The sequence below is a fragment of the Elephas maximus genome, chromosome 22, assembly GCF_024166365.1.
Source record: "Elephas maximus indicus isolate mEleMax1 chromosome 22, mEleMax1 primary haplotype, whole genome shotgun sequence".
Classification (NCBI taxonomy): domain Eukaryota; kingdom Metazoa; phylum Chordata; class Mammalia; order Proboscidea; family Elephantidae; genus Elephas; species Elephas maximus.
In genome coordinates, this window is record NC_064840.1 from 64,767,909 (window position 1) to 64,791,738 (window position 23,830).

Sequence of the window (23,830 nt, forward strand, 5' to 3'; positions counted from 1 at the left end):
TATTAAAAATAATACAATCAGCCACCAATCTCATTATCAGACATCCTATTCAACTATTTTTACCTGTTTCTACAGGAGAATAATCAATACATAAAAAGACCCTAAAGTCTTATACTGTAGTTTTGTATTCCTCAAAGATAAGCGAGTTACTTTTACTGCTCACACGCGTACAAGCGCATTGTGATTTTTTGATAATTGGTACATTTCTTTACCTCCATGCTACCTTTTTGGGAGCTACTAATTTTATTAGTTATGCCCTTCCTACCTTCTTTTATGAAGCAAGCTGCTAATCCCTATCTACGTGACCCACTTCTCTTCACAATAATGCCAGTGCATTTGATCACCATCAGACAAATGCACACACAATTCAGGGAACGTTGTTAGTACTACAAAATGGAATTCACAGCAATAGTTGATTTTAAGCAGTTTCCTGAGTGTCTTTGATTTCTTTGGAAACATAACTAGAATATTATCAAAAGCATTATTCCTGAATATTCAGGTGGATGCTTGAAATAAAATTATCTTTTTTTATCTTTGAAAAAAAAAAGAAAGTTTAAAGAAGCGAATGTTTAATTGTGCTCATCTCAGATGCTTCAAATTGTTATTTTTTTAATGCACTGAACTTTAGCTCATCTTTTGTCGTACCCTTTTCAAATTCTGACTGACATGAGGAAATTCTGAAAAATAAGATGTTTTTTCATGGTGTCATACTATGCAGAAAAGATGATCTGATTTGTAAAAATTAGAAATTTACTTTAGAATCATTCTCTCTCTTCAGCTCACATTCAGTGTAAACCCTGTAAACTCAATGAATTTATTTTTGTTTTTTGAAACATTCACTAAAGGAGGTTGATAAACCATAAGAGCCACATACAAGCAGGCAGCTGAAAGTGTACCCTAAGACAGTTGAATAAACTTATCCATGTAAGTTCATAGCATAGTAATGGTTTATTAAATTTAATTGTGCTTTGTTGAACCTAAATGCTTTCTATACACCTGAGTTTCTGGGGGTTTGTTTTATTACCATGATTAATTTCATCTTCCTGAGACTTCCCTATCCCCATTCCTCGGCCCCAGTTAAAATCCCATGCTTTACGTGGAAGCCAGGGCGAATCGTTAGCAATTTCACTAGCTAGACACAGGCCAACTTATAATAGTGTATATGGGTCAAAAACGGAATTTTTGCAGAGTATCAATTTTCAAATACACCTTCAAATTAAGCATGTTAAAACTAATAATGGAACTTATTAGGTTAGATTTGAGGATTCTTGGAACCAGTTATTATGCTTTCTGTTTTCTTTTTCAGCACAAAGAGTAGTGAAGAATTTAGAGACCGTGATAAAGGTCTGCCACTTAGAGTCTTCATAAACCGTTACAACACAGAACCAATTTTATGAAAAGGAAAAGTACCTAGATGACCATTCAGTTGAAATTCAGAGATATCAGCATTTCCAAAGTACTTTGAAAGCACGTAAGTCTTCTAGAATCTGTGCAGTATTCAAATGCAAATATATTAGGAAATAACCCAAACTCACTGCCATCCAGTCTACTGGGACTCATAAAGACCCTGTAGGACAGAGTAGAACTGCCCCATAGGGTTTCCAAGGCTGTAAATCTTTATGGAAGCTGACTGCTACATTTTTCTTGCATGGAGCAGCTAGTGGGTTTAAACCATCCACCTTTTGGTTAGCAGCCCAGCTCTTTAACCACTTAGCCACCAGGGTTACAGGGAATAGCAACATCTAAATCTTCAATCTGTTAAAAAAGATTTAAAAAAACCAAACCCATTGCCATCTAGTTGATTCTAACTGGTGGCACAATGGTTAAGAGCTATAGCTGCTAACCAAAAGGTTGACAGTTTGTAGCCGCTCCCAGGAAATCCTGTGAGGCAGTTCTACTCTGTCCTCTAGGGTTGCTATAAGTTGGGCGTGATGGCTAGGTTTTGTTGTTGTTTCTCAATCTGGGACAGTTTCTTTGTTTCTCAAACTGGGAAAGGAAAAAGCAAGAAAAACTACCAAATGAAATCAGCACTTCTCTTTGAATTAAGATACATCATGGAAAAATAGGTCTCATTTCAGTGAATTTTCCTCTTCAATAATCTCAAGACATTTTCCAGAATCCTCAGTTGTGAAGTGGAATGATCACTAGTTATTCAAGAGAAAAGACCACAGTGCTACACCTGAATGAGGAAACAGTGAAACAGTTAAACCCCTCATCTCGCAAAATATTTAGCACGTATTTCAATAGAAAGGGGCAGTAGTGGTTCACTGGTAGAAGTCTCACCTGCCATGAGAAGGGACTCAGGTTCAGTTCCTGGCCAACGCACCTCACGTGTAGCCACCACTTGCCTGTCGGTGGAGACTTGTGAGTTGCTGTGATGCTGAACAAGTTTCAGTGGAGCTTTCAGACTAATATGGACTAGGAGGAAATGCCCGGTGATCGACTTCAGAAAATCAGCCAGTTAAAGCCCTATGGAGCACAACAGCCCGATCCTGCTGTGCATGGGGCTGCCATGAGTTGGAGGCCCCATGACAGCTAACACCATTCTGACCAACCTCACAAATAACTGAAAATAAATATTTACCATAAAAGACACCCTAATGAATAAGGTAAATTCTTATAACTCTATTCAATTTATTAAGACATCATAGTTAGATATACTGACCTCGTTAGCTTTTCTGTACCATTTGAGACAGCGTTTGTGAAGGGGTAATTTAGGCTATAAAGGGGCTTTGACATGCCCACCTTTCCTGAAAACTACATTAGCTTAAAGGAGGGAAACCTATTCCTTCTAAGTCCAGCACAAGCTCACCCCTTTGCCTAGGGAGAATGGAATACCCCTTGTGACCATCCCCTGCAGCTCACGGTAGGAACCTGACTTTGTTTTTCTTGGAGGAACATAAAAAGCGTCTTTCCATATGGCCTTTAGGATGGACACCTGCCACGTGCAAACCATATACAGCTTGTTCATGGCTAAATTTGACCCAGAGCTGCCTGCTTCTAGCTTCATGTTAGTGGACACTTTCATGAGTCATTGGCTTCCGTGGAAAGAAAAGAAGCCCAGCTACTCACTACTTTGTGGTGCTGGTCCCTCTGGGTTGACTAGAAAAAAAAAAAAAAAAAAACCAAACCTGTTGCCACTGAGTTGATTCCAACTCATAGCGACCCTATAGGACAGAGTAGAACTGCTCCATAGAGTTTCCAAGGAGCGCCTGGTGGATTTGAACTGCTGACCTTTTGGTTAGCAGCCGTAGTTCTCAACCACTACGCCACCAGGGTTTCCAATAAGGGCTCTTCAAATTTCAGATCCTGTGTAAATCCACTGGGCCAGAACCAGAAAATCTGATCTGGGCTTTATGGCATTTTGCCTTCAAAAACCTATGTAATTCTATCCCCTTAGGTATTAATTCTCCTGAGAAAAGTCACAAAGATAGTTCTTTGGAAATGACAGCCTCACATCCATTTTTATCATTTAAAGGTTAGAGTGTGTTTTCTAGCCTCCAGCCAGCAAAACAAAGAAAGTTCAGTTTGGTATAATCCTTAGTAAATCCCGAAACACAGGAATGAAAATGTCTAGTCACAGCAGTTGCGAGGCACCCCCTCCGTGGTCACCTGACACTCAAGCAATTCTGTACACATTCCGTACTCTTCTGTCTCCCTCGCTCTTCTCCTCCCTCCTTCCTTCTCCCTAGAGGAAGCTGGCACTGGGTCTCTTTCTCTTCTAGTGAATTCTCAACAGTTATTCAGAGAGAGATTAATAAGCTGCTTTTTGACCTTCTGCCCTTGCCCACTGCCCTCTGGCCATTTCACTGCTGGTTTGCATCCAATTAAGAGGGTGCACAGAGGAAATGGAAGGATATGACCTCAATGTGAGAAGGTTCTGCTTCTCATTAGAGGTCCTGTTGAAAAACTTGGTGGAAAACAAGTTATAGCACTGCATAGCAGCCATGAGTTTCGAAGATTTGCGCATTTTTTTTGTATACCGCGACCCATTACCATTAACATCTGAAGAATGTTTGAGCTCTTTTTACCAGATGACCAATAAGAAACATGTTTCTCAGGCAGGGCTTATACATTTTCAAGCCAGTGCACTATTAGGGAGGATGCTGGGGAACAACTGTTAAGATATAATTTACCTGAACTTTCCATCTTGGAATCCTTTCTTCCATATCGGCTGCTTCCTCCCGCTACCCACCCTCGTGTCTCGTGCATTTTCTCCAGCACCTGTTCCCATAGCAACTTGGTCAAGCTGGCTGTGTATTCACAACAGCTTTGGAATACGAAAATCATGAGCCCTTAAAGAATTCTCTAACAGAGGAATTTCAGGTACTGTGTAAGACCTGAGGAAAAAGACAGTCTCCCTACAGGAGCCATATAGCCTTTTTTTTTGTTTGTTTTTGTTAAGACCAACTTTCAAAATCCTTTGATGCTTGCTCATAATCAATTTTATTCATTAGGAGGCACGTCTTTAGGGTGAAGCACATTATGCTGTAACACTGGTCATGTCATGCCATTCAGGAATAGTTATTGAATTCCCCCTAAGTTGATGGCACTATCTAAGTGCTATTTGTAATTAAAAATGAAAATGAAAATACAAAGCTGTTGTTAAGAGCTTGGCTGCTATCCAAAAGGTCGGTAGTTCAAATCAACCAGCCACTCCCTGGAAACCCTATGGGGCAGTTCAAAACTCTCCTATACGGTTGTAATGAGTCAGAATTGACTCAAGGACAAAGAGTGTGTATGTGTTTTATGAAAGTTTACCGTATTTTATGCAAATAATGCATGCATGCCCTCTACGTTTGTTTACCAGCTGCACCCTCCCTCCTAGAGGCACCCTCACAAATGCCACCAAGTCAATCCTCTTCCACATGTTTCTATTATAAAAACAAGCATAGGGCGCTTTATGAAACTGCCCCACAGGGGGAGGGCACAGCTAGCAAACAAATGCCTAAGTGGCGCGTTATTTGCTTAAAATAGGCACATATGGGGGAATATTTCTAGCTGAAGCAGTTAGCTTTAAATATTATTTAATTTTGTTTAGTCTTTAGCAATGCTGTCTGCCACGCACAACTACATGTTCAATTCCTTATTTCTCATTCCCACCCGCCTACCAATCACAAGTGGCCAACAGCCCTAAAGTAGAGAATTATTACAGCTGAATTTACGGAATAAATGTGCAATCTCAGCTTCGAAAGGCAGCAAGTATGGAATGAGTAATAGTCAAAGCTTGTTCACAGAATCTATAATTGCAACTGTTATCTGTGACATTCTTTGCTAGGTTCTGTAGCTCATTTGGTGTGATCCATATGCCAGGCAAGTTGCAAGGCCACCTGTGATGCCAGCCTCCTAGCACACACCACTGACATTTCTCACATTCTCATGGAGTGCTGAGCTTTTAACTTCATATTTCCTGTCTTTCCTTTCCCATTCAGATCTAAGTGGAAGTGCCTGTGGCGAAAAGGCAGGTTATCATCAATGACATTTGTATTTACCAGAAGGAAGGTAAGAGAATATTTTCACAGGAAATAAAATAAAAGCCAATGTTTCCCTCTAATGCCTTTGCAAACTCTTCTTTCATAATTTGAAGGCTCCTGCTTTACTAGCTTTTTAACAATGGAAAATTGAAAGGAGTGGAAGATGCAAACAGAAGCGTCACAAGATCAAGGAAGGCGAATTCCCTGTAGAAAGATTGGACTAAGTGCTCAGTGAGCATCTTCCTGTTGTGATCCCAGAGTTGATGACATCTTAAGCTACGGAACAGCTTTCTTATTCAATGATATTAGAATATCGATGTGTTTAGATTTGTATGTTTTAACACATATTTATTATTATTACTCCTATACTGTATTATTTGTGACCATCCAAAAAAAGCCCATTGCCTTCGAGCTGATTCTGACTCATAGTGACCCTATAGGACAGAGTAGAACTGCCCCATAGAGTTTCCAAGGAGCGCCTGGTGGATTCGATGTGCTGATCTTTTGGTTAGTATCCATAGCACTTAACCACTACGCCACCAGGGTTTCCAACTTTGTAACCATAAAAGAGTAAAAATAGTAATGATTTGGGAAGTTGCGATGAATTATATCTGAAAATTCCCACCAGGCTTGTCACACGTGTTTCTTTCCATGTAGGAGAAGACATATTTTTGGTACAGTAATGAAAACATCAAAGGAACTTGATAGTTTCTGCTAATGTAATGAGAATTGGCTAACACGATGCAAGATGGTCTTCAATAGTCTTTTTCCTAGTCTGCTTTTCCAAATATTTTGATGAATGTTTCTGCTGAAACCACACCGCTGCATGAGGAGCCTCAAAAAAAAGACCTCATCCTGCCCATCATGAAGAGGCTTGAATGTGGACCTGTGTGAGCAGGCTCAGCTCTCAGTGTTACCTTAATGGAATCAACAGGATCTTATGAAAGTTCTGCTACATGAAGGTTGTTGTTGGATGTTGTGAGTTGATTCCAACTCACAGTGACCCCATGAGGGGGACTTCTTGGCTGTAATCTTTTCTGAAGCAGACTGACAGGTCTTTCTCCTGAGTGGGACCCACTGGGTGGGTTCCAACTGCCAACCTTTCAGTTAGTAGCTGACCACTTAATTATTGTACCAGCTGAACTCCTTCTGCATGAGGGCGGGCTCTTTTAAATCAGGGGCCAGCAAACTAGACAGCACAGGCCAAACTGGGCCACTGCCTGTTTTTTAAATAAAGTGTATTATAACACAGCCATGTCCATTTGTTTACATGTTTCCTATGGCTGCTTTCTCATTATAATGGCACAGTTGAATGGTTGCTGAGTAGCCTGCAAATGCCTGTATATTTATTTACTATCTGGTCTTTTACAGACATAGTTCGCTGACCCCCGGTTTAAATCCTTCCCAACCCACAGTTAGATCACTTTTGGAGAGAAAAGCTACAGAAGAAGCTAGGAAGTGCCACTCACTAAAACAAAACAAAACAAAACAAAAGCAAACCCATTGCTGTCAAGTCGATTCCAACTGATAGTGACCCTACAGAACAGAGTAGAACTACCCCGTAGGGTTTCCCAAGAAACAGCTGGTAGATTCAAACTGCTGACCTCTTGGTTAACAGCCAAATGCTTAACCACTGTACCACCAGGGCTCCCCTCTCACTGAAGTTGAGTATCTATTAACGAAATAAGATGTAAAGACAGAGGAGATTACATACACTTATGATACTGTAGATTGTTATTAATTGAGAAAATTTTAAGGGGAATAACCAACATTCAAGGAGCCCTGTCATGCAGTGGTTAAGCTCTTGGCTGCTAACTGAAAAGCCAATGGTTCAAACCCACCAGCTGCTCCGTGGGAGAACTACGTGGCAGTCTGCTTCTTAAAGATCACAACCTTGGAAAAACCCTATGGGCAGTTCGACTCTGTCCTATAGGGTGGCTATTAGTTGGAATTGACTTAATGGCAATGGGTTTGGTTTTGTTTAACGAACATTCATCGAGAATCTACCACATAGACACTGTGTTAGAAACTTTCCGTAAGGTAAAAAAAAAATTTAATTACTTATGTCAAGGAAATTTAGGCTTTCCAGGAGATGAGGCCTTAGGGAAGAACACAAAAAACAAGCAGATGAACAGACACACCAAGTGCTCCAGTGTCATAACTCCAAACACTGATGGAACATCTGCTCTAATATGGCCATTTACTACTTGTTAGTGCCCAGAGAAAAAAGGCATACTAAACTTAGTCTCCCAGGTGGAAAGGCATTTTTCCCTACTGCGCAAGGCCAAGATGAGATGACTTTGGAGGCAGTCAGTGTAGTTTTCTTATGTATACTGTAAATGGAGAATAAAACAGGAGGTAGGAACATGCACACACTCAATCAGCAAATGAATGACAGCAATGGAGTGGACATTATCTATGTTTGTGGGCATTATCTATGTTTGTGACAATTATTTTTTCTCAATGGTAACTAAAAAGTCATATACTTTTAGAGTCAGATTGGATTATAGAATTAATGTAGTTCAAATTACTTTAACTGCACTTGAAGAAAAAGAAACACAGGTATGGTCAACGATCTAAGAATACTGGTATTTGGGAACAGAGCCAGAGCCGCTACTCTATCTTCTGAGTCCCTGTCCAGTGTTTTTTTTCCACCAAATTATGCTCTCTGGGTTACGTTTTCATTCTTGTCCCCAGGTGGATAAGAAACTACACTTGACATTGTCATCATGTTCATGGGTTATAAACGAGACATCTCGTTCTTCGTAAAAGTTGCTGGAAATTACTCAGCCTAATTCTTTTCTTCCTGTACACTGATACATTTTTGTATTCTTTCGTTTTCAATATATGCCTTCTCAAGACTGTATCTATTCTTTCTGGGCCTGCCTGTCTCTGTAAATTCAGTTTTCTCCTGCAGCAATGCTGCCTCTCTTGACTGTCCTCTCTGAGCCTGACTGCTTTCTCGTTGGGCCCTTCATTCTTGGATTCTGGATCCCTTTTGAAACAGGGAGCAACACTCTATCGTTTCTTGGCAGACATCCCCCCCCGACCCCGCCAAAGAATAAAGAGTCAGATAGGATGTCTGTGGAAATAAAGAACGAAAATTGGAACTGACAGAGCAAGCCAAATAGTAAGAAAATAAGGCTTCACTGCAAAAGAAAGAAAGACAAAAAAAAAAAAAAAGTATTAAAGGAAAGGGGAATAAAATGGTCTGGCAACATTATTTCTCTTTTCTATTCATTGTGGGGAAAGGGGAGGGGAGAATGACTAAGGATTTTATTTGTCAATGCTTTCTCCGTGCTAGCTACACCTCAAGCTGAGCCAAAACTTGCCTGCCCCATCCCTAATTCCCTGCTTTTCCTCATATGAAGTAATAAAGCCCATTATAAATCTCTCTATTCCACTCTCAACTCAACTACAACGTTAGCACAGTAATGGGTAGTGTTGGTTTTATCAGCATAATCATTTGCGGTGCTTAGGCATCCTTTCATTTATTTAATGTCCTCTGGCTTCAGCTGGAGAGTCATCATCCTCAAACTGTCCTGTTTTTATGCGGGGACCCACTTTTGCAGGCTAAGCATATCCCCATTAGAGGATAAATAATGCTAAGGTCGCCCTGTGGTGGGGAGGAGGTATGAGAGATTTACTTCTCTATGAAGCATATCTGTGCTCTGATCACTTAGAAGAACCAAGGCAATGTAGTCTAAGTCCCATTTGGCTGGCCCAACTAGTGAACCTGGAGATGGGACCAAAGGATGACCTTGTCCATGAGGTCCCCAAAGGAGAGAGGTGGCAGGAAATACTATATGGTATCAGGTGCGCTCTTCTCCCATTAGCCAGACCACAGATGAAATATGGTCAGAGGAATCCATAAACACATCAGGGACCAGAAACCAAATGGTTACACCCAACCCACTTTATTTTTCAAAGTTCTCTTTAGTTAAAAAAAAAAAAAAAACTTTTTCAGCATTGTCCACATTTACCTGTTGATGCTGTTTTTCTGTGCTAACATCTGCCAGTCTTTGCCTTTGGCATTGGGGGTATCAAATGTAGCACAAATTCGTTGTCTGATGGAGTAGGGAATTTTGAAGGCTTTGGGGCCAGTCTGTGCAGGGAAAGTGCTGTCCTCTTGTGCAAAGAAAGTGATGGTTTCTCTTTCACTCTATAAACAATATAAGAAAAGTATGATCAGATCCAACTGAAAAATCTGTGTTAACATATAATGCACAAAAGGCTTGCCTGTGGTGATAGACTCAATAAAATACATTGACAAGTTCCCCTCCTTTCTAAAATAGTAAAGAACTTTTCTGGTAGCCTAGTAAATTGTGTACAAGAGATTTACAACAGCCTCTTTCACTCAGAGGAGTCACAATCACCAGCTTCCAACATCCAAAGAGCTGTCACATAAGAACATGCTTAGCCTTTTCCTGTTTGGCTCTCAGGGATAGATATAGAATCAGTAAGAAGAAGCTATCGAATGACAGATTTCCGTTCGGTGCAACACATGACTCTCTGGTACTCAGAAGTGACCAGAGATGAATGAGCTTGATCAAAGGAGTTGACTGCGAAGCCATATGGCAGGAGAGCTGTAAAAGAAAACTGCCTGTATGTTGATCATCTTAAAGTTGTTTTTTTTTTTTTTCTTTTCCTCAGTTCTAAAGTTGCATGATTCTACAGTAAATATTTTGGTCTTGTTTCAGAATTAAATTGCTTTCATAAAGCAGAGCAAGCCATGAGACAGAAATAACATCCGGACTAGCTTGGGGACTTATGCGGTCTGAAAGGCTTTTGCCTGCTGTCTGCCCACCCTGCTTCTAGTTTATACCTGTCCGATGAGATTTAGTCACTGCAGGACATCATAGCAATTAGCATCCTATTCAACATGAAATCCAACAGAAATTGGTCAGATTGGAGCAGGTTGCTGGTGAATTTATATAGACTGACAGAACTTTGGTGCAGTGGTTAAGAGCTTGGCTGGTAACCAAAAGGTCAGCAGCATTTAAGGTCCCTAATAAAATTAAAAAAAAAATTTTAATCAGCTATTCTAATCAAAAGAAAAATTATCTTGGGAAGGGCCAGACCTAATTAGGTAATCCCTTAAAAGAAACAAGAGGCAGCTCTTGAGAGGAGGAAACTCTCCTGCTGGCTTTGAGTAAAGCAAAAAGCCATGTTGTGAACTGCCTATGAAGGGAGCCATGTGGCTAGGATATGAGGGTGGCCTCTAGGAGCTGAGAGTGATCTCTGGCCGATAGATGGCAAGAAAATTATGACATCTGTCCTATAGCTACAAGGAACTGAATTCTTCCAAAAACCTGGAAAAGTCATCTCAAGATGAGACCAGATCCCCAGTCAACACCACTTTAATTTCAGTCTTGTGAGATCCTGAGCAGAGAGCCCAGCTGTGCCATGCCTAAACTTCTAATCTACAAACCTGTGAGATAATAAATGGGTGTTGTTTTAAATTGCTAAATTTGTGGTAATTTGTTAAGCAGCAATAAAAGAGTAATATTGTGGCTATTGTTGTTAGGTGCCGTTGGGTCAGTTTTGACTCATAGCGACCCTATGTACAACCAAACAAAACACTGCCTGGTCCTAAGCCATCCTCACAATCATTGTCGTGCTTGAGTCCATTGTTGCAGCCACCGTGTCAATCCATCTCATTGAGGGTCTTCCTCTTTTTCCCTGACCCTCCACTTTACCAAGCATGATGTCCTACTCCAGGGATTAGTCCCTCCTGATAACATATCCAAAGTATGTGAGGCGAAGTCTTACCATCATTGCTTCTGAGGAGCATTTTGGCTGTACTTCTTCCAAGACAGATTTGCTCATTCTTCTGGCAGTTCATGGTATAGTCAATCTTGTTTGCCAACACCATCATTCAAAGGCATCAATTCTTCAGTCTTCTTTATTCATTGTCCACCTTTTGCACACATATGAGGTGACTGAAAATACCATGGCTTGGGTCAGGCGCATCTTAGTCTTCAAGGTGACATCTTTTCTTTATAATACTTTAGAGAGGTTTTTTGCAGCCAACTTGCCTAACGCAATGCGTCTTTTGATTTCTTGACTGCTGCTTCCACGGGTGTTGATTGTGGATCCAAGTAAAACGAAATCCTTTAAAACTTCAATCTTCAAAGTAATACAAAGGGAAACTTAAGAATCTAATCTAAGATTGGGTTAGAGGGCTAGTTAGGACTGTTTTAACTCCAAGAAGCTCTTCTTCACTTCAGGAACAGGAATTCTCTGTCTTCCTTCAAGTCAACACATGCCCTTTCCGAACTATCTGCCTTCAGTGATTCATGCCTTGATTATTTCTTCTGACCTTTGAATGCAGACATCCCAACCACGGCAGGTCTTCTCAGGTAGTACAAAGGTTCACACAGCTATAAATCATCAGACTGGGTGTATCTGGATTTCAAAAAGGTGCTAATTGAGGAAATTGCTTCACACAGAGATTTTATCAATTTGAGTGATAATGTTTTTTGTCTGTGACATAGCTGAAACTAGAATTCTTAAACCAGTAATCATTTCACGACACCACCCTGCTTCAGGACAAGTACAAAGAAATCCACAGAGTAGAGTGGTTAAGAGAAACACTCTCAGAGTAATATAAGCATTATGTTTCAGGAATTTAAAGTAGGGAAGGCTTCAAGGAGGAGGCGTTTGAGTTGACCTCAAAGGATATGTGAGCATTGGGCACTGACTAAATATAAATTGGATGGATATGTAGTCATTGCAGGCAGAGCGGACAACCTGGTTCCCATATATTAGATGGTGATAAAATAAACCAACTCAGGCTTCTTACTGCATAAAGCAGGTTACACGATACATCATTTTTTTTTACCATGGTTTGTAAAATTTCTTCTAGGCTCTAAAAATGCAAATGAAGTTAGAACAGCTTTCTTGAGTATTTCCTGACTTGAGAGTAGAAACTGGGGGATGGGGGGAAGAATTCTATCCACCTTAACGTGGTAGCTGTCATAGTAAAACAGCACCTGAGGGTATCAACCCGAGCAAAGGTGGCTTGCCAATGAAACTGAAAACTCTGAGTGTTCATGCCAAAGGATCGCAGTAGACAGAGGACTGGCTCTTGAAAGGCCTCATGGCACCTGTGAACTGTCGGCTGAACCCTGTCTTTACTGTCGGCAGAAGAAAGAACACCTGAAGCAAGACATCTTCAGAAAAAACTGGACAACGTGGTCTTATTTGAAGGTGAATAAACTCTTACGTGAGACTAAGTCTAAAAAGAAGTATTTTTTTCTATTTATTACACTTTACTGTGGGCACCCATTTCACTCATAAAGCATCCAAATTTAAATGATTTCCATGCACAAGGATGACACTTTATGTAACATTTATGACGCATTTTAAAAGACATCTGGGCCAAGTAATAAGAATCCTGTAGATACATCACATTTTCTGATTGTTTAAATTAAATATGCAAGAGGAACTGTAGATTTTCCTGCTCTGCACATCTGAGATAAGAGGCTGCTACCTGGTTGGCTTAGGGAGTTGTAAATCCATGAGAAATTCCAAGTATTTTGTCTATTCTGTAACAGGCAAATTATCCCCCAACTTCCACCACTTTTGAAAGGTAAGAGAATTGCTTGAAGGGAAAATTGTAAAATTGTAACAAGCAAGATTCTCATTTAAGTTGCTTTTACGGGGGCGGGGGGGAAGTTTTCAATAATATTACATTAATAAGAAATGATGAAATAAATTTCTTAGGGATTCTTTCTTTCTCTTCAGTATTCGTAAACTCGCTTTGTTCAGGTCTATAAATTTTAGACTGGTCTCACTGTTGTTTTATAGGTTATTGATGGGTAATAATCACTGTGAAATTCAGTTGAGTTCAATTAAAGAGGAACCAACCTACATCTATAGGTTGACATGATAATGACTGCTGTAAAGAACAGGAAGGATATATTACTTCTGCTACTGAAATAACATTTATGCCTGTGGATGAAATGAAGGATGGTATTTATTTGGAAAAGCATTGACATTAGAGGCATAAAGAAACATGATGGATGTGATGGGGAACATAAAGGATCAAAGGCCTTCAGTGAGGATGATCGCTGCACTGATGTGGACATTTAAAAATCAATATCATGATATGTTAAAAAATATATAGAGAGACCTAATACCTCTTATGCTTTGATCATTAAATTTATGAACCAGTGATACTAAGAGAACCCATTAAAGTAAATATAGGCAGTGGGATCTCTGAGCCTAAACGTGCAGGGATTTTTCTTTTTTTGCAGAAGAGATTAAAAAAATTAAAAAAAGAAAGTTGTCATAGATATCTCCGGAAAGCTTCAAAGTGTTTTGTTCCAGATTATTATTGTTGTTGTTGTTTAATCAATAAATCTCTTAGGAGCTTATTCAAGCTACTGAAATGCAGTCTTTTTCGGCCTCCTAGCCATCAAGTATTATGCACTTTAATAACTGAATTATCATTCATAACTCACCGACTGATATAGACCCATGTAATAGATTGAATTGGGTCCCTCAAAATATGTGTCATTTTGGTTAGGTCCCGGTGGTTGCCCTCTATTTTGTTTTTTCCTATGTATTATAAATCATAATCTCTGCCTGTGGTTAAAAAGGATTAGGGTGGGATGCAACATCCTTACCAGGTCATATCACCGAACCAATGTGAAGGGAGTTTCCCTGGGGTGTGGCCTGCACCACCTTCTATCTCTTAAGAGAGCGAAAGGAAAGGGAAGCAAGCAGAGAGTTGGGGACCTCATACCACCAAGAAAGCAGCACCAGGAGCACAGTGTGTCCTTTGGACCTGAGGTTCCTGCGCTGAGATGCTCCCAGACCAAGGGAAGACTGATGCCAAGGACCTTCCTCCAGAGCCAACAGAGAGAGAAAGCCTTCCCCTGGAGCCGGTGTCCTGAATTTGGACTTCTGGCCTACTGGACTGTGACTTCTTTTTGTTAAAGCCATCCACTTGTGGTATTTCTGTTACAGCAGCACTAGATGATGAAGACAACCCACCTCTAGAATTTATCCTGCCTCCCCCTGCCCCCAGGTACTCTTGATTTTTCAATTTTTCAGAGCTATCTGTATCCTCACTTTTAATTTAACCATACCCCACAAAAAACAAGCAGACAAACGAAAACAACAAAAGGGCCAAGTAATTTTTGGGTGAAGAGGACAGTTTTTATTCACTAGATTTATCACCTGACACAGGCTCTTTCCTGGAGTCAGACAACCCCGGGGTTGAAAGGAGCTTGAGTGGTCATTCAATCAAGACATCCATGTGCAGGCACATCTACACGCAGGAAAATCGTTCTATTCTTGAAGCTCTTTAGAATGGACACTTGTTCTGGTCCATCACGCAATGGGTTACATTCAATCTTTTTGTAGTTCTCGATGAAAGAATTTCCCAATTTTCATACACTTCCATGCACTTCAAGACAAAATCATTGCTACTTTGATGTTTCCCACTGATGCCTGACCCCCCAAAGAGAAGACATCCATTATGGACAAGGCCCACACAGTGAAGACTCTGATAAACTAAACAGCCTTGATTGGAATCCTGAAGCAGTGTAGTGTGATAGTCAAGACTGGAAATCAGGTGTCTTAATTCGGAACTCTGGCTCCCATCTCACTAGCTTTATGAAGGTTTATGTCTTTGAGAATGTTGTATCATGTAAAACTGTGATAGTAATGATACTTAACTGCACAGAGTTGTGGTGATTAAATGACAAGTGTGAAAACATACAGGACTGTGCCTGAAATGCAGAAGTTATTAGTTTTCTTCTGACATACAAAATATTAACAAATTAGACTTGTTTAAGAAATACAGTTTATTACAAAGTGATAGAGACACTCTGGGCCAAATTTCTGTAATAATCCGCCAAGCAATTAATAAAGTGTTCCTTGACAGGATCAAAAGGGTGACTGAAGCGTCCAAAATGCAGTAGGCTATAAATTGCATGACTGTAGTCCAATGTTGGATATCTAAATAGTATTCTCATATTTGCCTCCTATTATCAAGAAATACTGTGATGCCACCTTCAAGACCTTTCAAAGTGACTCTAAACTTGCAAAACATTAGAAAACGGATTGAAAGATAAGGAATAAGATTGTGTTTATTAGCTACTTTTCCTTCCATGTACTTCAAGAACTGATTTAAGCAAGCAGCAAAGATACCAGGATGAACCAACGCCATTACAGTCCTCTTTATATAAACATCCTGTACCAGCAGAAGCTGCTCTCCGATACCCAAACCCAAAAACCAAACCCATCGCCATCGAGTCAATTCTGACCCATAGCAACCCTAAAGTACAGACTAGAACTGCCCCATAGGGTTTCCAAGGAGCACCGGGTGGATTCAAAACTGCCGACCTTTTGGTTAGCAGTCATAGCTTTTAACCGCTACACCACCAGGGTTTCCCTTCAATATCCAGGTGCATTAATAAAAAGAAAAAAAAAAAAAAACAAGAAGAAGAAATTAAAACCTGGAATTCTTTTGTTGACCTGTTAACAGACATTCAGGGCAACGTGCATCAGAGGCAAACAATCCCCTCTCGATTCTGCCTTTTCACAGTTGCTCCTGAATACCAGCTCTCCTTGGATTTTTCTTTTGTTTTGATTTTAAAACATTTCTACAAATTTTATTTTACTTTAAAGTGGATTGTGTTAAGTATGCCATGACTACTCAAAAAGGAAGTTCTAAAAATATCCTACCCTGGGCTTCCTGATCTACCTTCACTATCAAAACCATCTCAGCACATAACGCAAATTGGCATTAATGAATGCAAATACTGCATAAACATGCCAGTTAAGACAGCTATCAATTTTGAGGCATGATACTTTGGAAAGTCATCTACTCTTCAGAAAAACTATTTGGGGAATTAGCAATGGCAAATTAGGAATTTGCATAAACAATGAATTGAAATGAGAATGGCAAGAAGCGATAATGTTATAAGGCTTCAAGATTTCAAAAAAAGAAAACAACCTGAAATTGAGTTGTGTATGTATAAATGTCTTAAACCTTCTGCCAAGCCTAAATTATTTATATATATAACCAAAAAAAAAAAAAAAAATTGCTGTCAAGTCAATTCCAATTCATGGAAAGAGTAGAACTGCACTCCATAGGGTTTTCAACAGCTGTGATCTTTTGGAAGTAGATCACCAGCTCTCTCTTCTGAGGTGACAATGGGTGGATCTGGACCACCAACCTTTTTAACATTTTTTTGGTTAGTAGTCTAGAGCTTAACTGTTTGCACCACCCAGGGACTCCTACCTACATGTGTTTGTGTGTGCATATATATATGTACATATATCCCCATCCTACAGGTGGAGCCTAGGTCTGATGGCACAGTGGTTAAGAGCTTGGCTGCTAACCAAAAGGTCAGCAGTTCAAATCCACTAGCTGCTCCTTGAAAACCCTATGGGGCAGTTCTACTCTTGTTCTATATGGTGGCTATGAGTTGGAATCGACCCGATGGCAATGGGTTTAGAGTTCTGGTGGCGCAATGATTAAGCATTCTGTGCTAACTGAAAAGTCAGCCTTTTGAACCTACCCAGCTGCTTTGCAGGAGCAAAATGTGGCAGTCTGCTCCCATAAAGATTTAAAAAAAAAAAACCAAACCCAGTGCCGACGAGTAGATTCCAACTCATAGCGACCCTATAGGACAGAGTAGAACTGCCCCATAGAGTTTCCAAGGAGTGCCTGGCGGATTTGAACTGCCGACCCTTTGGTTAGCAGCCATAGCACTTAACCACTATGACACCAGGGGTTCCCATAAAGATTACAGCCTAGAAAATGCTACAGGGAATTTCTGCTCTGTCCCATAGGGTCTCTATTAGTCAGAATCAATTCGAGGGCAAAGGGTTTGTTGTTTTGTTTAAGCCAGGAATTACCTCAAAATTACTAAAAAAAAACATTACAAACCTCTCCTCCCTTTATTCTGCCTCTCTGCTACTGTCCCCCTTTACCCCCAAATAACCTCTGAGAAAGGTTTGCCACTGTCCTAGTGTCTACTCTATAAACCCAAGTTCAGAACCAGGAAGTCATTCAGTGGTTTGGGGTAAATCAGAGCCATGGCAGAGAGCAGGTGTCTTTTTGCAAAAGTTCCCCAGTGAATTCTCTTTTGGCTCCCATTTTAATTCTGCCCTTCAATAGCGATATGCCCTTGGACAAAGTCTTTTACCTTCTGCACCTCTAATTCCTTATTTTGTAGAATGAGGTTAATATCTACCCTGCCTATAGGGTCACTATGAGTCAGAATTGACTCGACAGCAATGGGTTTGGTTTTTGGTTACCTTATATCATTGTACTGATGAATGTAGGTTTGATGGAAATGTGGGTGTGAAGAACCCCAAGACTGGGGGGCATGAGAAATTATAGGACAAAAAGGAGCCAAGGCCCCAAGACTAAATAACACATATGCGGCAAAACTAGTCAGAACCAGCAGAAAACAGCCTGACGGTGACCTTGTGCCTCTTTATGCTATGTATCTCAACTGTACCATCGGGAGTCAGCCAACAATGAATTTTAGATAATATTCTAAGCCTACTGGGGCTATGAGACTGCGGTTTTGTGTACAAAGAGCCCTGTACCATCTCCTTCCCCAAAGGTCCATTCACAGAGCCTAAGCTGGGCACAAACAAGTAAGTGCTGGAGTACTGGCCAAGGTTTGGCAGTTTGAGCCCACCCACAGATGCCTCAGAGGACGAGCCTAGTGACCTGCTTCTGAAAACCTATGAAGTGGTTCTACCTTGCTGCACACATGGGGTCTCCCTGAGTGAGAATCAACTTGATGGCAACTAACACAAGAAGGCCTTCTGATGGGTTGAATTTCTCTGCCCAGCCAGAAGCTCGCCTCCCTGCTCACTTAACTAGTTGCCCTGTGTGTCAGACTAGACTTGTGCCCCATAGGGTTTTCAATGGCTAATTTTTCAGAAATAGATCATCAGGTTTTTCTTCCGAGGCATCTGTGGGCTGTCTCGAATAGTCAACCTTCTGGTTAGCAACCGAGCGCATTAACCATTTGCAGCATCCAGGAACTCACTTAGCCTCAGAAAAGTCTTTAGTTTACTCGATCAGTAATGAGGGTTAAGAGTAAGTACATTTTGAAGCTCTTTCTCAACCTCTATAGCAAGGCTGAGACAGCTTTGTTTTTCTTATTGTCCTTTAGAATTGGGGTCGAATAACTGGCAGACCAAAGACTCACCTCTAGGATTGATGTCTGCACTTGGAGGATCTGTTCATGGCCTTTGAGCTGCCGGATGCAGATTTTGCAGGACAGCTGGGTGGTGGTGGGCGTGTAGCGCTCCAGGGAGAAGGCACAGTGCAGGGGCTGCCGGTTACTGCACCACACGCGGGAGAACGGGACCTCCTGTAAGGGAGATGGGGGAGAGAAGAGGGGCATGGTGTGCAGAGCCCAGCTGACACGAGTGGAGAACAGAAGAGACTTAACAGCAATAATTGAGACGATGATGACCACGATCGCAGCAGAAATAATTGCATAAGTGACTTTGGTGGAATTGTTGTAGAAATAATGTTCCAGTATACGCCAAGTAGCACAAAAGTAATTAATGTCAATGTCAACTGATAACATTTGAATTCCAAAACCGCACTGCAAGAGCTGAGATTTCACTTGGTGACTCACACAATTAGAAAAAACACCATACAGTTAATCATCGGCTTTTTTTCCAGTTAAAATATATTCTGCTTTTAGAAAATGCCGATGGCCAATCTTCTTTCCTAAGCCTGGGGTAGGATGATATCTTCCCACTTAAATGAAAATTATGCTCAATAATTGGTTGATGGAATTTATCTCCACACCACAAACTCATTCAGACAACTCACACAATATTCCTAATGTGTCCAACAGAAAGATTAATACCTACTGCAATATCACACACACACCCCCAATGGACCACTCCAGAGCAGTCTAATTTGCCAATTCCTCATTCATCCATCTATTCCACAATTATGTATATGGTGCCAGTTAATGGCCAGACACTACATTATTAGTTTCTTATCAGATAAACAATAAGACACTATAAGGAACAATAAAAAATTAAGTTTGGTCTCTACCCTCATGGGTTTTACAAGCAATTTGGTGGCAAAAAACAATTTTTACTAAATGGGGAGTGGGGGAAGTATTATAAAATCTACACAGATCACTTTTTTCCCCAATACCAGGTAGTGTGTGCCACTGATTGGGTTGTGCTCAGACATATGGCTTTGCAATAACGTGGAACAGAAGTCAGCCACTGGTATTCTCTCATGTACTAAATGCTCTGTCCTCCCTACTCAAATCTGGCAGAGCTCTTAGCAATGACCGTATATGACCAACCTCTAGCAATCCTTATCTCACTTCTTTTTCTCATCTCATTAATTTGCTCCTTTGCCTGTTGCTATAAATATAATTTTCTCAAATACTAAATCAGAAAGGTGGCAAAAGGTTTATCAAGTGTGAAAGTCTGAGACTCTGAAGTGTGACTGCTGATGAAGCCAGCATGTGCTACAGGACCAAGGGCCATGATTAAAATTCAGACTCTTCACTTGGAGGAACTGAGCTATCCAGTTGAGCTCTAATCTGCATACTTGTTTCCATACCTTCTTTCTAAATTGCTATATAGAAAATCCCACACATCTTGATTTGAGGTATTGCACCGGGGCAGCCAGCCAGGAGGGATGGATTGTAGAGTGTAGCACACTTGAAGAAAGGAGACTATGGGAACCTAGTCAAACATTTACTCCCACCATGCATCTCAGTCACCAATATATATGGACTTTCATTTGTTTGCTTTTTCTTAACCCTGAACCAAGGGAAAGGCAGTGAACTTCTGCAGTGGTGTCACTAGGTTTGGTGTCATATGGCCTGGCCTATCCCCACCCCTGTGCAGGGTGGGGGCGAGTGACCAGTTACCGCACTGGGTCATGGGTGACACCAACCCCAGTAACGTCACTGCCTTGGTGTCAATTCTTCCCCCTCAACACAGGTGTCCGCCGCTGCTGCTGCTGCTGTGCACCCTGGGGTCATTTTGGTGTCACCTCCTCTGGCAGTGTCAGGGGGGTGCAATCAGCACACTCCTAGTGATGCCACTGAACCTCTGTTTCAGGAAGTAGAGGAAATGACCCAGAGAAGGCCTGTATGTCTGACACTAAGTGACATTTCATTAACATTTCTGTGCAAGGCGTAGTCTGTTAGTACTCAGAACTATCTTTCCATTCTCGCTTCACTTCTCCATGTCAGGGGCTGGAAGCCTAAAAACTACATTTCACAAGTTCTCTTGTCCAAAAAACCCAAACCCCTTGCCACCGAGTGGATTCTGATTCACAGCGATACTATAGAACAGAGTAGAAACCCCATAGGGTTTCCAAAGAATGGCTGGTGAATTCGAACTGCTGACCTTTTGGTTAGCAGCTATAGCTCTTAACCACTACACTACCAGGGCTCAAATTTCAATTCTGCGAGTCGGAGTCATTCAAGCTAGATATAGGAGGGAGAGGAGAAGGAAAAGGCACCACTGCTCCTCCAGTCAGCAGGAAGACCCAAAGGCTTTGACAGTTAGTGCATGCGAAGTTCTCCTGAGAATCAGCTTCTTCAGTGCTTTTGCAGTTTTCTGAAATTCCTGAACTGGCTGTTTCCTAATATCAGGAGTAGTTTTCTCTGACCCTGGCTCCCCTAGCCCTTCCGAAGGTTTTGTAAGCATATAAATCCTTTGATTAAATCTCTCTCTAGCTGAAATACCTTGAGTAGTTTCTGTTTCCCTGGTCAAAATAATTATCTAATGAAACTACCAAGATTTGAAGTTCTCTTAGAAAATTCCACAAGCTGGGAAACAATGAAACGTACCATTAGTGGGTTCCACAGGGTGGCTGTCATCTATCTATAGGAAACCCTGGGACAAGCCCTACACTAATGGTCATGAAGGAAGCTTTGCTTGGAGCACAATTTGCTCAGGCCACCAGCAAGACAGCACAGGTCCGTTTTAGGGAACTTCCTTCTCACTTTCTTCCTATATAGAATTTTTTACTTAGGTTTTCTCTGTTCCCTTCCTGGTAGTAGACATTGCAGCAGAAGACACTTCTGTATGTTGTAGCCTCCCTCTAATCTTTAAATTTTCTCTAAAATACTCAAAAGCACTTTTCACCTGCATCAAATTCTATAACCACATAAAATAAATAATGGTATGTATTTACAAGCTCTGCTATTTCTTTTTGTTGTCTAATCTGATCCTTTTCCTACTTCTCTGGAACCTTCTTACATTTAATAAACTCATGGGTAACGCTTACTTCACATGACAGCCTTCTATGCTTCTCTGTCTACTGAAATTTTCAAGACCTCATATGTTTACATGTGCCCAATCACCATCTCTCTGTCGAGAACTCCAATAGCTACATCAATGTCAGTCTCTGACATTACACCTCTAGTTACTATAAATAATTTTAAATGGACTTTACTTTCCATTGCAATTTTACCATTTCAAAATTAATTACCACCATATTTCTTCTATTGCCATTCTTCTCCAATTTTCCTATCTCCATTAATGGTCTTCTCTCTCCTCACAATAGCTAACTGTAGTAAAAAACTGATCAGTCTTCTGTTCTTCAGTCTACTGTACAGAGCTATTGAGGGTGTCGGAGCTTGACTGGAGAGGCAAACAGAGCAGTTGATTGGTATTCTTGGTGTTACTGGTATTATTTAGGAATAACATTCATTTTCTTTTACCCCTGACCATGGTGGGGTACACCGCAGTAATCAGTTCACCTAGGAACTCTGCTTTAGTCACATAATTCCTTTGTGGCAAAACCATGGTCCCCTGTTGCCCCCCATGTTAAATCTAGTCCTCTGCCTGGCCTTCAAGGGTGTCCGCCATCTTTTGTCCTGTCTTCATTCTCTCCTTTCTGATTTTGATTAGCCCTCAGATGAACTCTCTTCTCTAAACCAGTAAATTTTTTGTAGAGCCTCTTAGTATGTGATTCTTTAATGCAAGTAACTGTAATATAGGGCTCTGTAGTTAACAGGTACTTTTCCCTAACTTTGTTTTGTTTTTTTCTAAAACAACTTTGAGTTATTACAGCGTCATGCAAATCTGTGGACTTCAGAGCCAGGTAGAGCTGAGTTCCAGGTCCAGCTTTAAGCAAGCCTACATTTTCTGGATGGGATTTGAATCCTGGATAATGCTTACCTTCCTAAAAAATATGGCACAGAACTCTTATTTAAAAGAGTCCTTCTCTGGTATCACTTGCTAAATTTTCTATATTTTCTCCTGAAAATATTGGAAGAAAGAAAACTGAGTCATACCCACTGTAGCGATAATCTTTCCTGAGAGAAACACATGACAACCAGCAAGAAAACGCCTCTCTTTTCTCTTTCCACTTCTGACTATGACAGTATCAAAAGAATATTTCTTTTAATTGTTGACTTGAGTAGCGGCTGCCAACAGTGCTCAACAAAACATTTAAAAATAATGGAATTAGCAGCACGGAGATTCGTTTGTTTTTAGGCCAATCATCTTTGCTTTCATTTATTCAAAACACACACACACACACACACACACACGATGCTCACTGAGCTGAGCGGAATTATGTGGCAAGTAATCTGGGAGGACAGAGTGTAGCAAAGTTATGGGTGTTTAAAGAATGGTGGAAATGTTTTCATTTGGATTCCCATTATAATTAGGTTCCTAGCAGATGGAGAGAATGTAAATCACATCCTAGCAGGAGACTGGCACTGGGTCCTCCAAGATACACAGCATGTTGAAAAAGACAGCTGCTTGTATTCTAGGGAGGTGACAGCCTGACTTTGTGTTTTGTTGGGTTTAAAAAATAAATGAATATTTCACTGTATACTGTTTATTACAGCTTCCCCACCCCACAGTTAGCAAGGATTAAAGCTTCAGGTCCCAGCAACCTATTGAAAAAAAAAAAAAATAGAGTTATTTACTTCCTAGACGGGTGTTGCTGACTCTGGAAGGGGACAGTGGCTCACCTCTAATTGTGGAAGAGTCTTAAAGCCTGAGAAGATAATGAAGAATAATTAATTGTTGACTTTGGGGGGACCAGCATTGTGGAGGAAACCCTGGTGGCATACTGGTTAAGTGCTACAGCTGCTAACCAAAAAGTCAGCAGTTCAAATCTGCCAGGCGCTCCTTGGAAACTCTATGCGGCAGTTCTACTCTGTCATATAGGGTCCTGTTTCCTTCTGTTTTCCAGAAGGAAACAGGAAGATTTCCTGGGAGGGTAGGGTTTGGGTACCAACCAGAATATGTCAATTCCCAGAAGGCTCATTTGAAGTTAAGAGAAGGCAGAGAGGAATGAAATGACAAAAGATGCTAAAGGTCTTCTCTGCACTGAGTTGGAAGATGACAGGAAGAAT

At 40.8% G+C, this 23,830-nt stretch overlaps 1 protein-coding gene across 9 annotated transcripts in view; it reads right to left on the reverse strand.

Moving 5' to 3' along the window:
• Nucleotides 1-23,830, reverse strand: part of UNC5D (unc-5 netrin receptor D) — a 630,356-nt gene that overhangs the window by 11,281 nt on the left and 595,245 nt on the right. For all 9 annotated transcript variants that reach the window (XM_049865157.1, XM_049865158.1, XM_049865156.1 and 6 more), the window contains 2 exons: nucleotides 18,668-18,832; nucleotides 9,458-9,636 (listed from right to left, as the gene is read on the reverse strand). In XM_049865157.1, coding sequence (XP_049721114.1) covers nucleotides 9,458-9,636; nucleotides 18,668-18,832 — 344 coding nt within the window. The remainder of the gene's footprint in view (nucleotides 1-9,457; nucleotides 9,637-18,667; nucleotides 18,833-23,830) is intronic.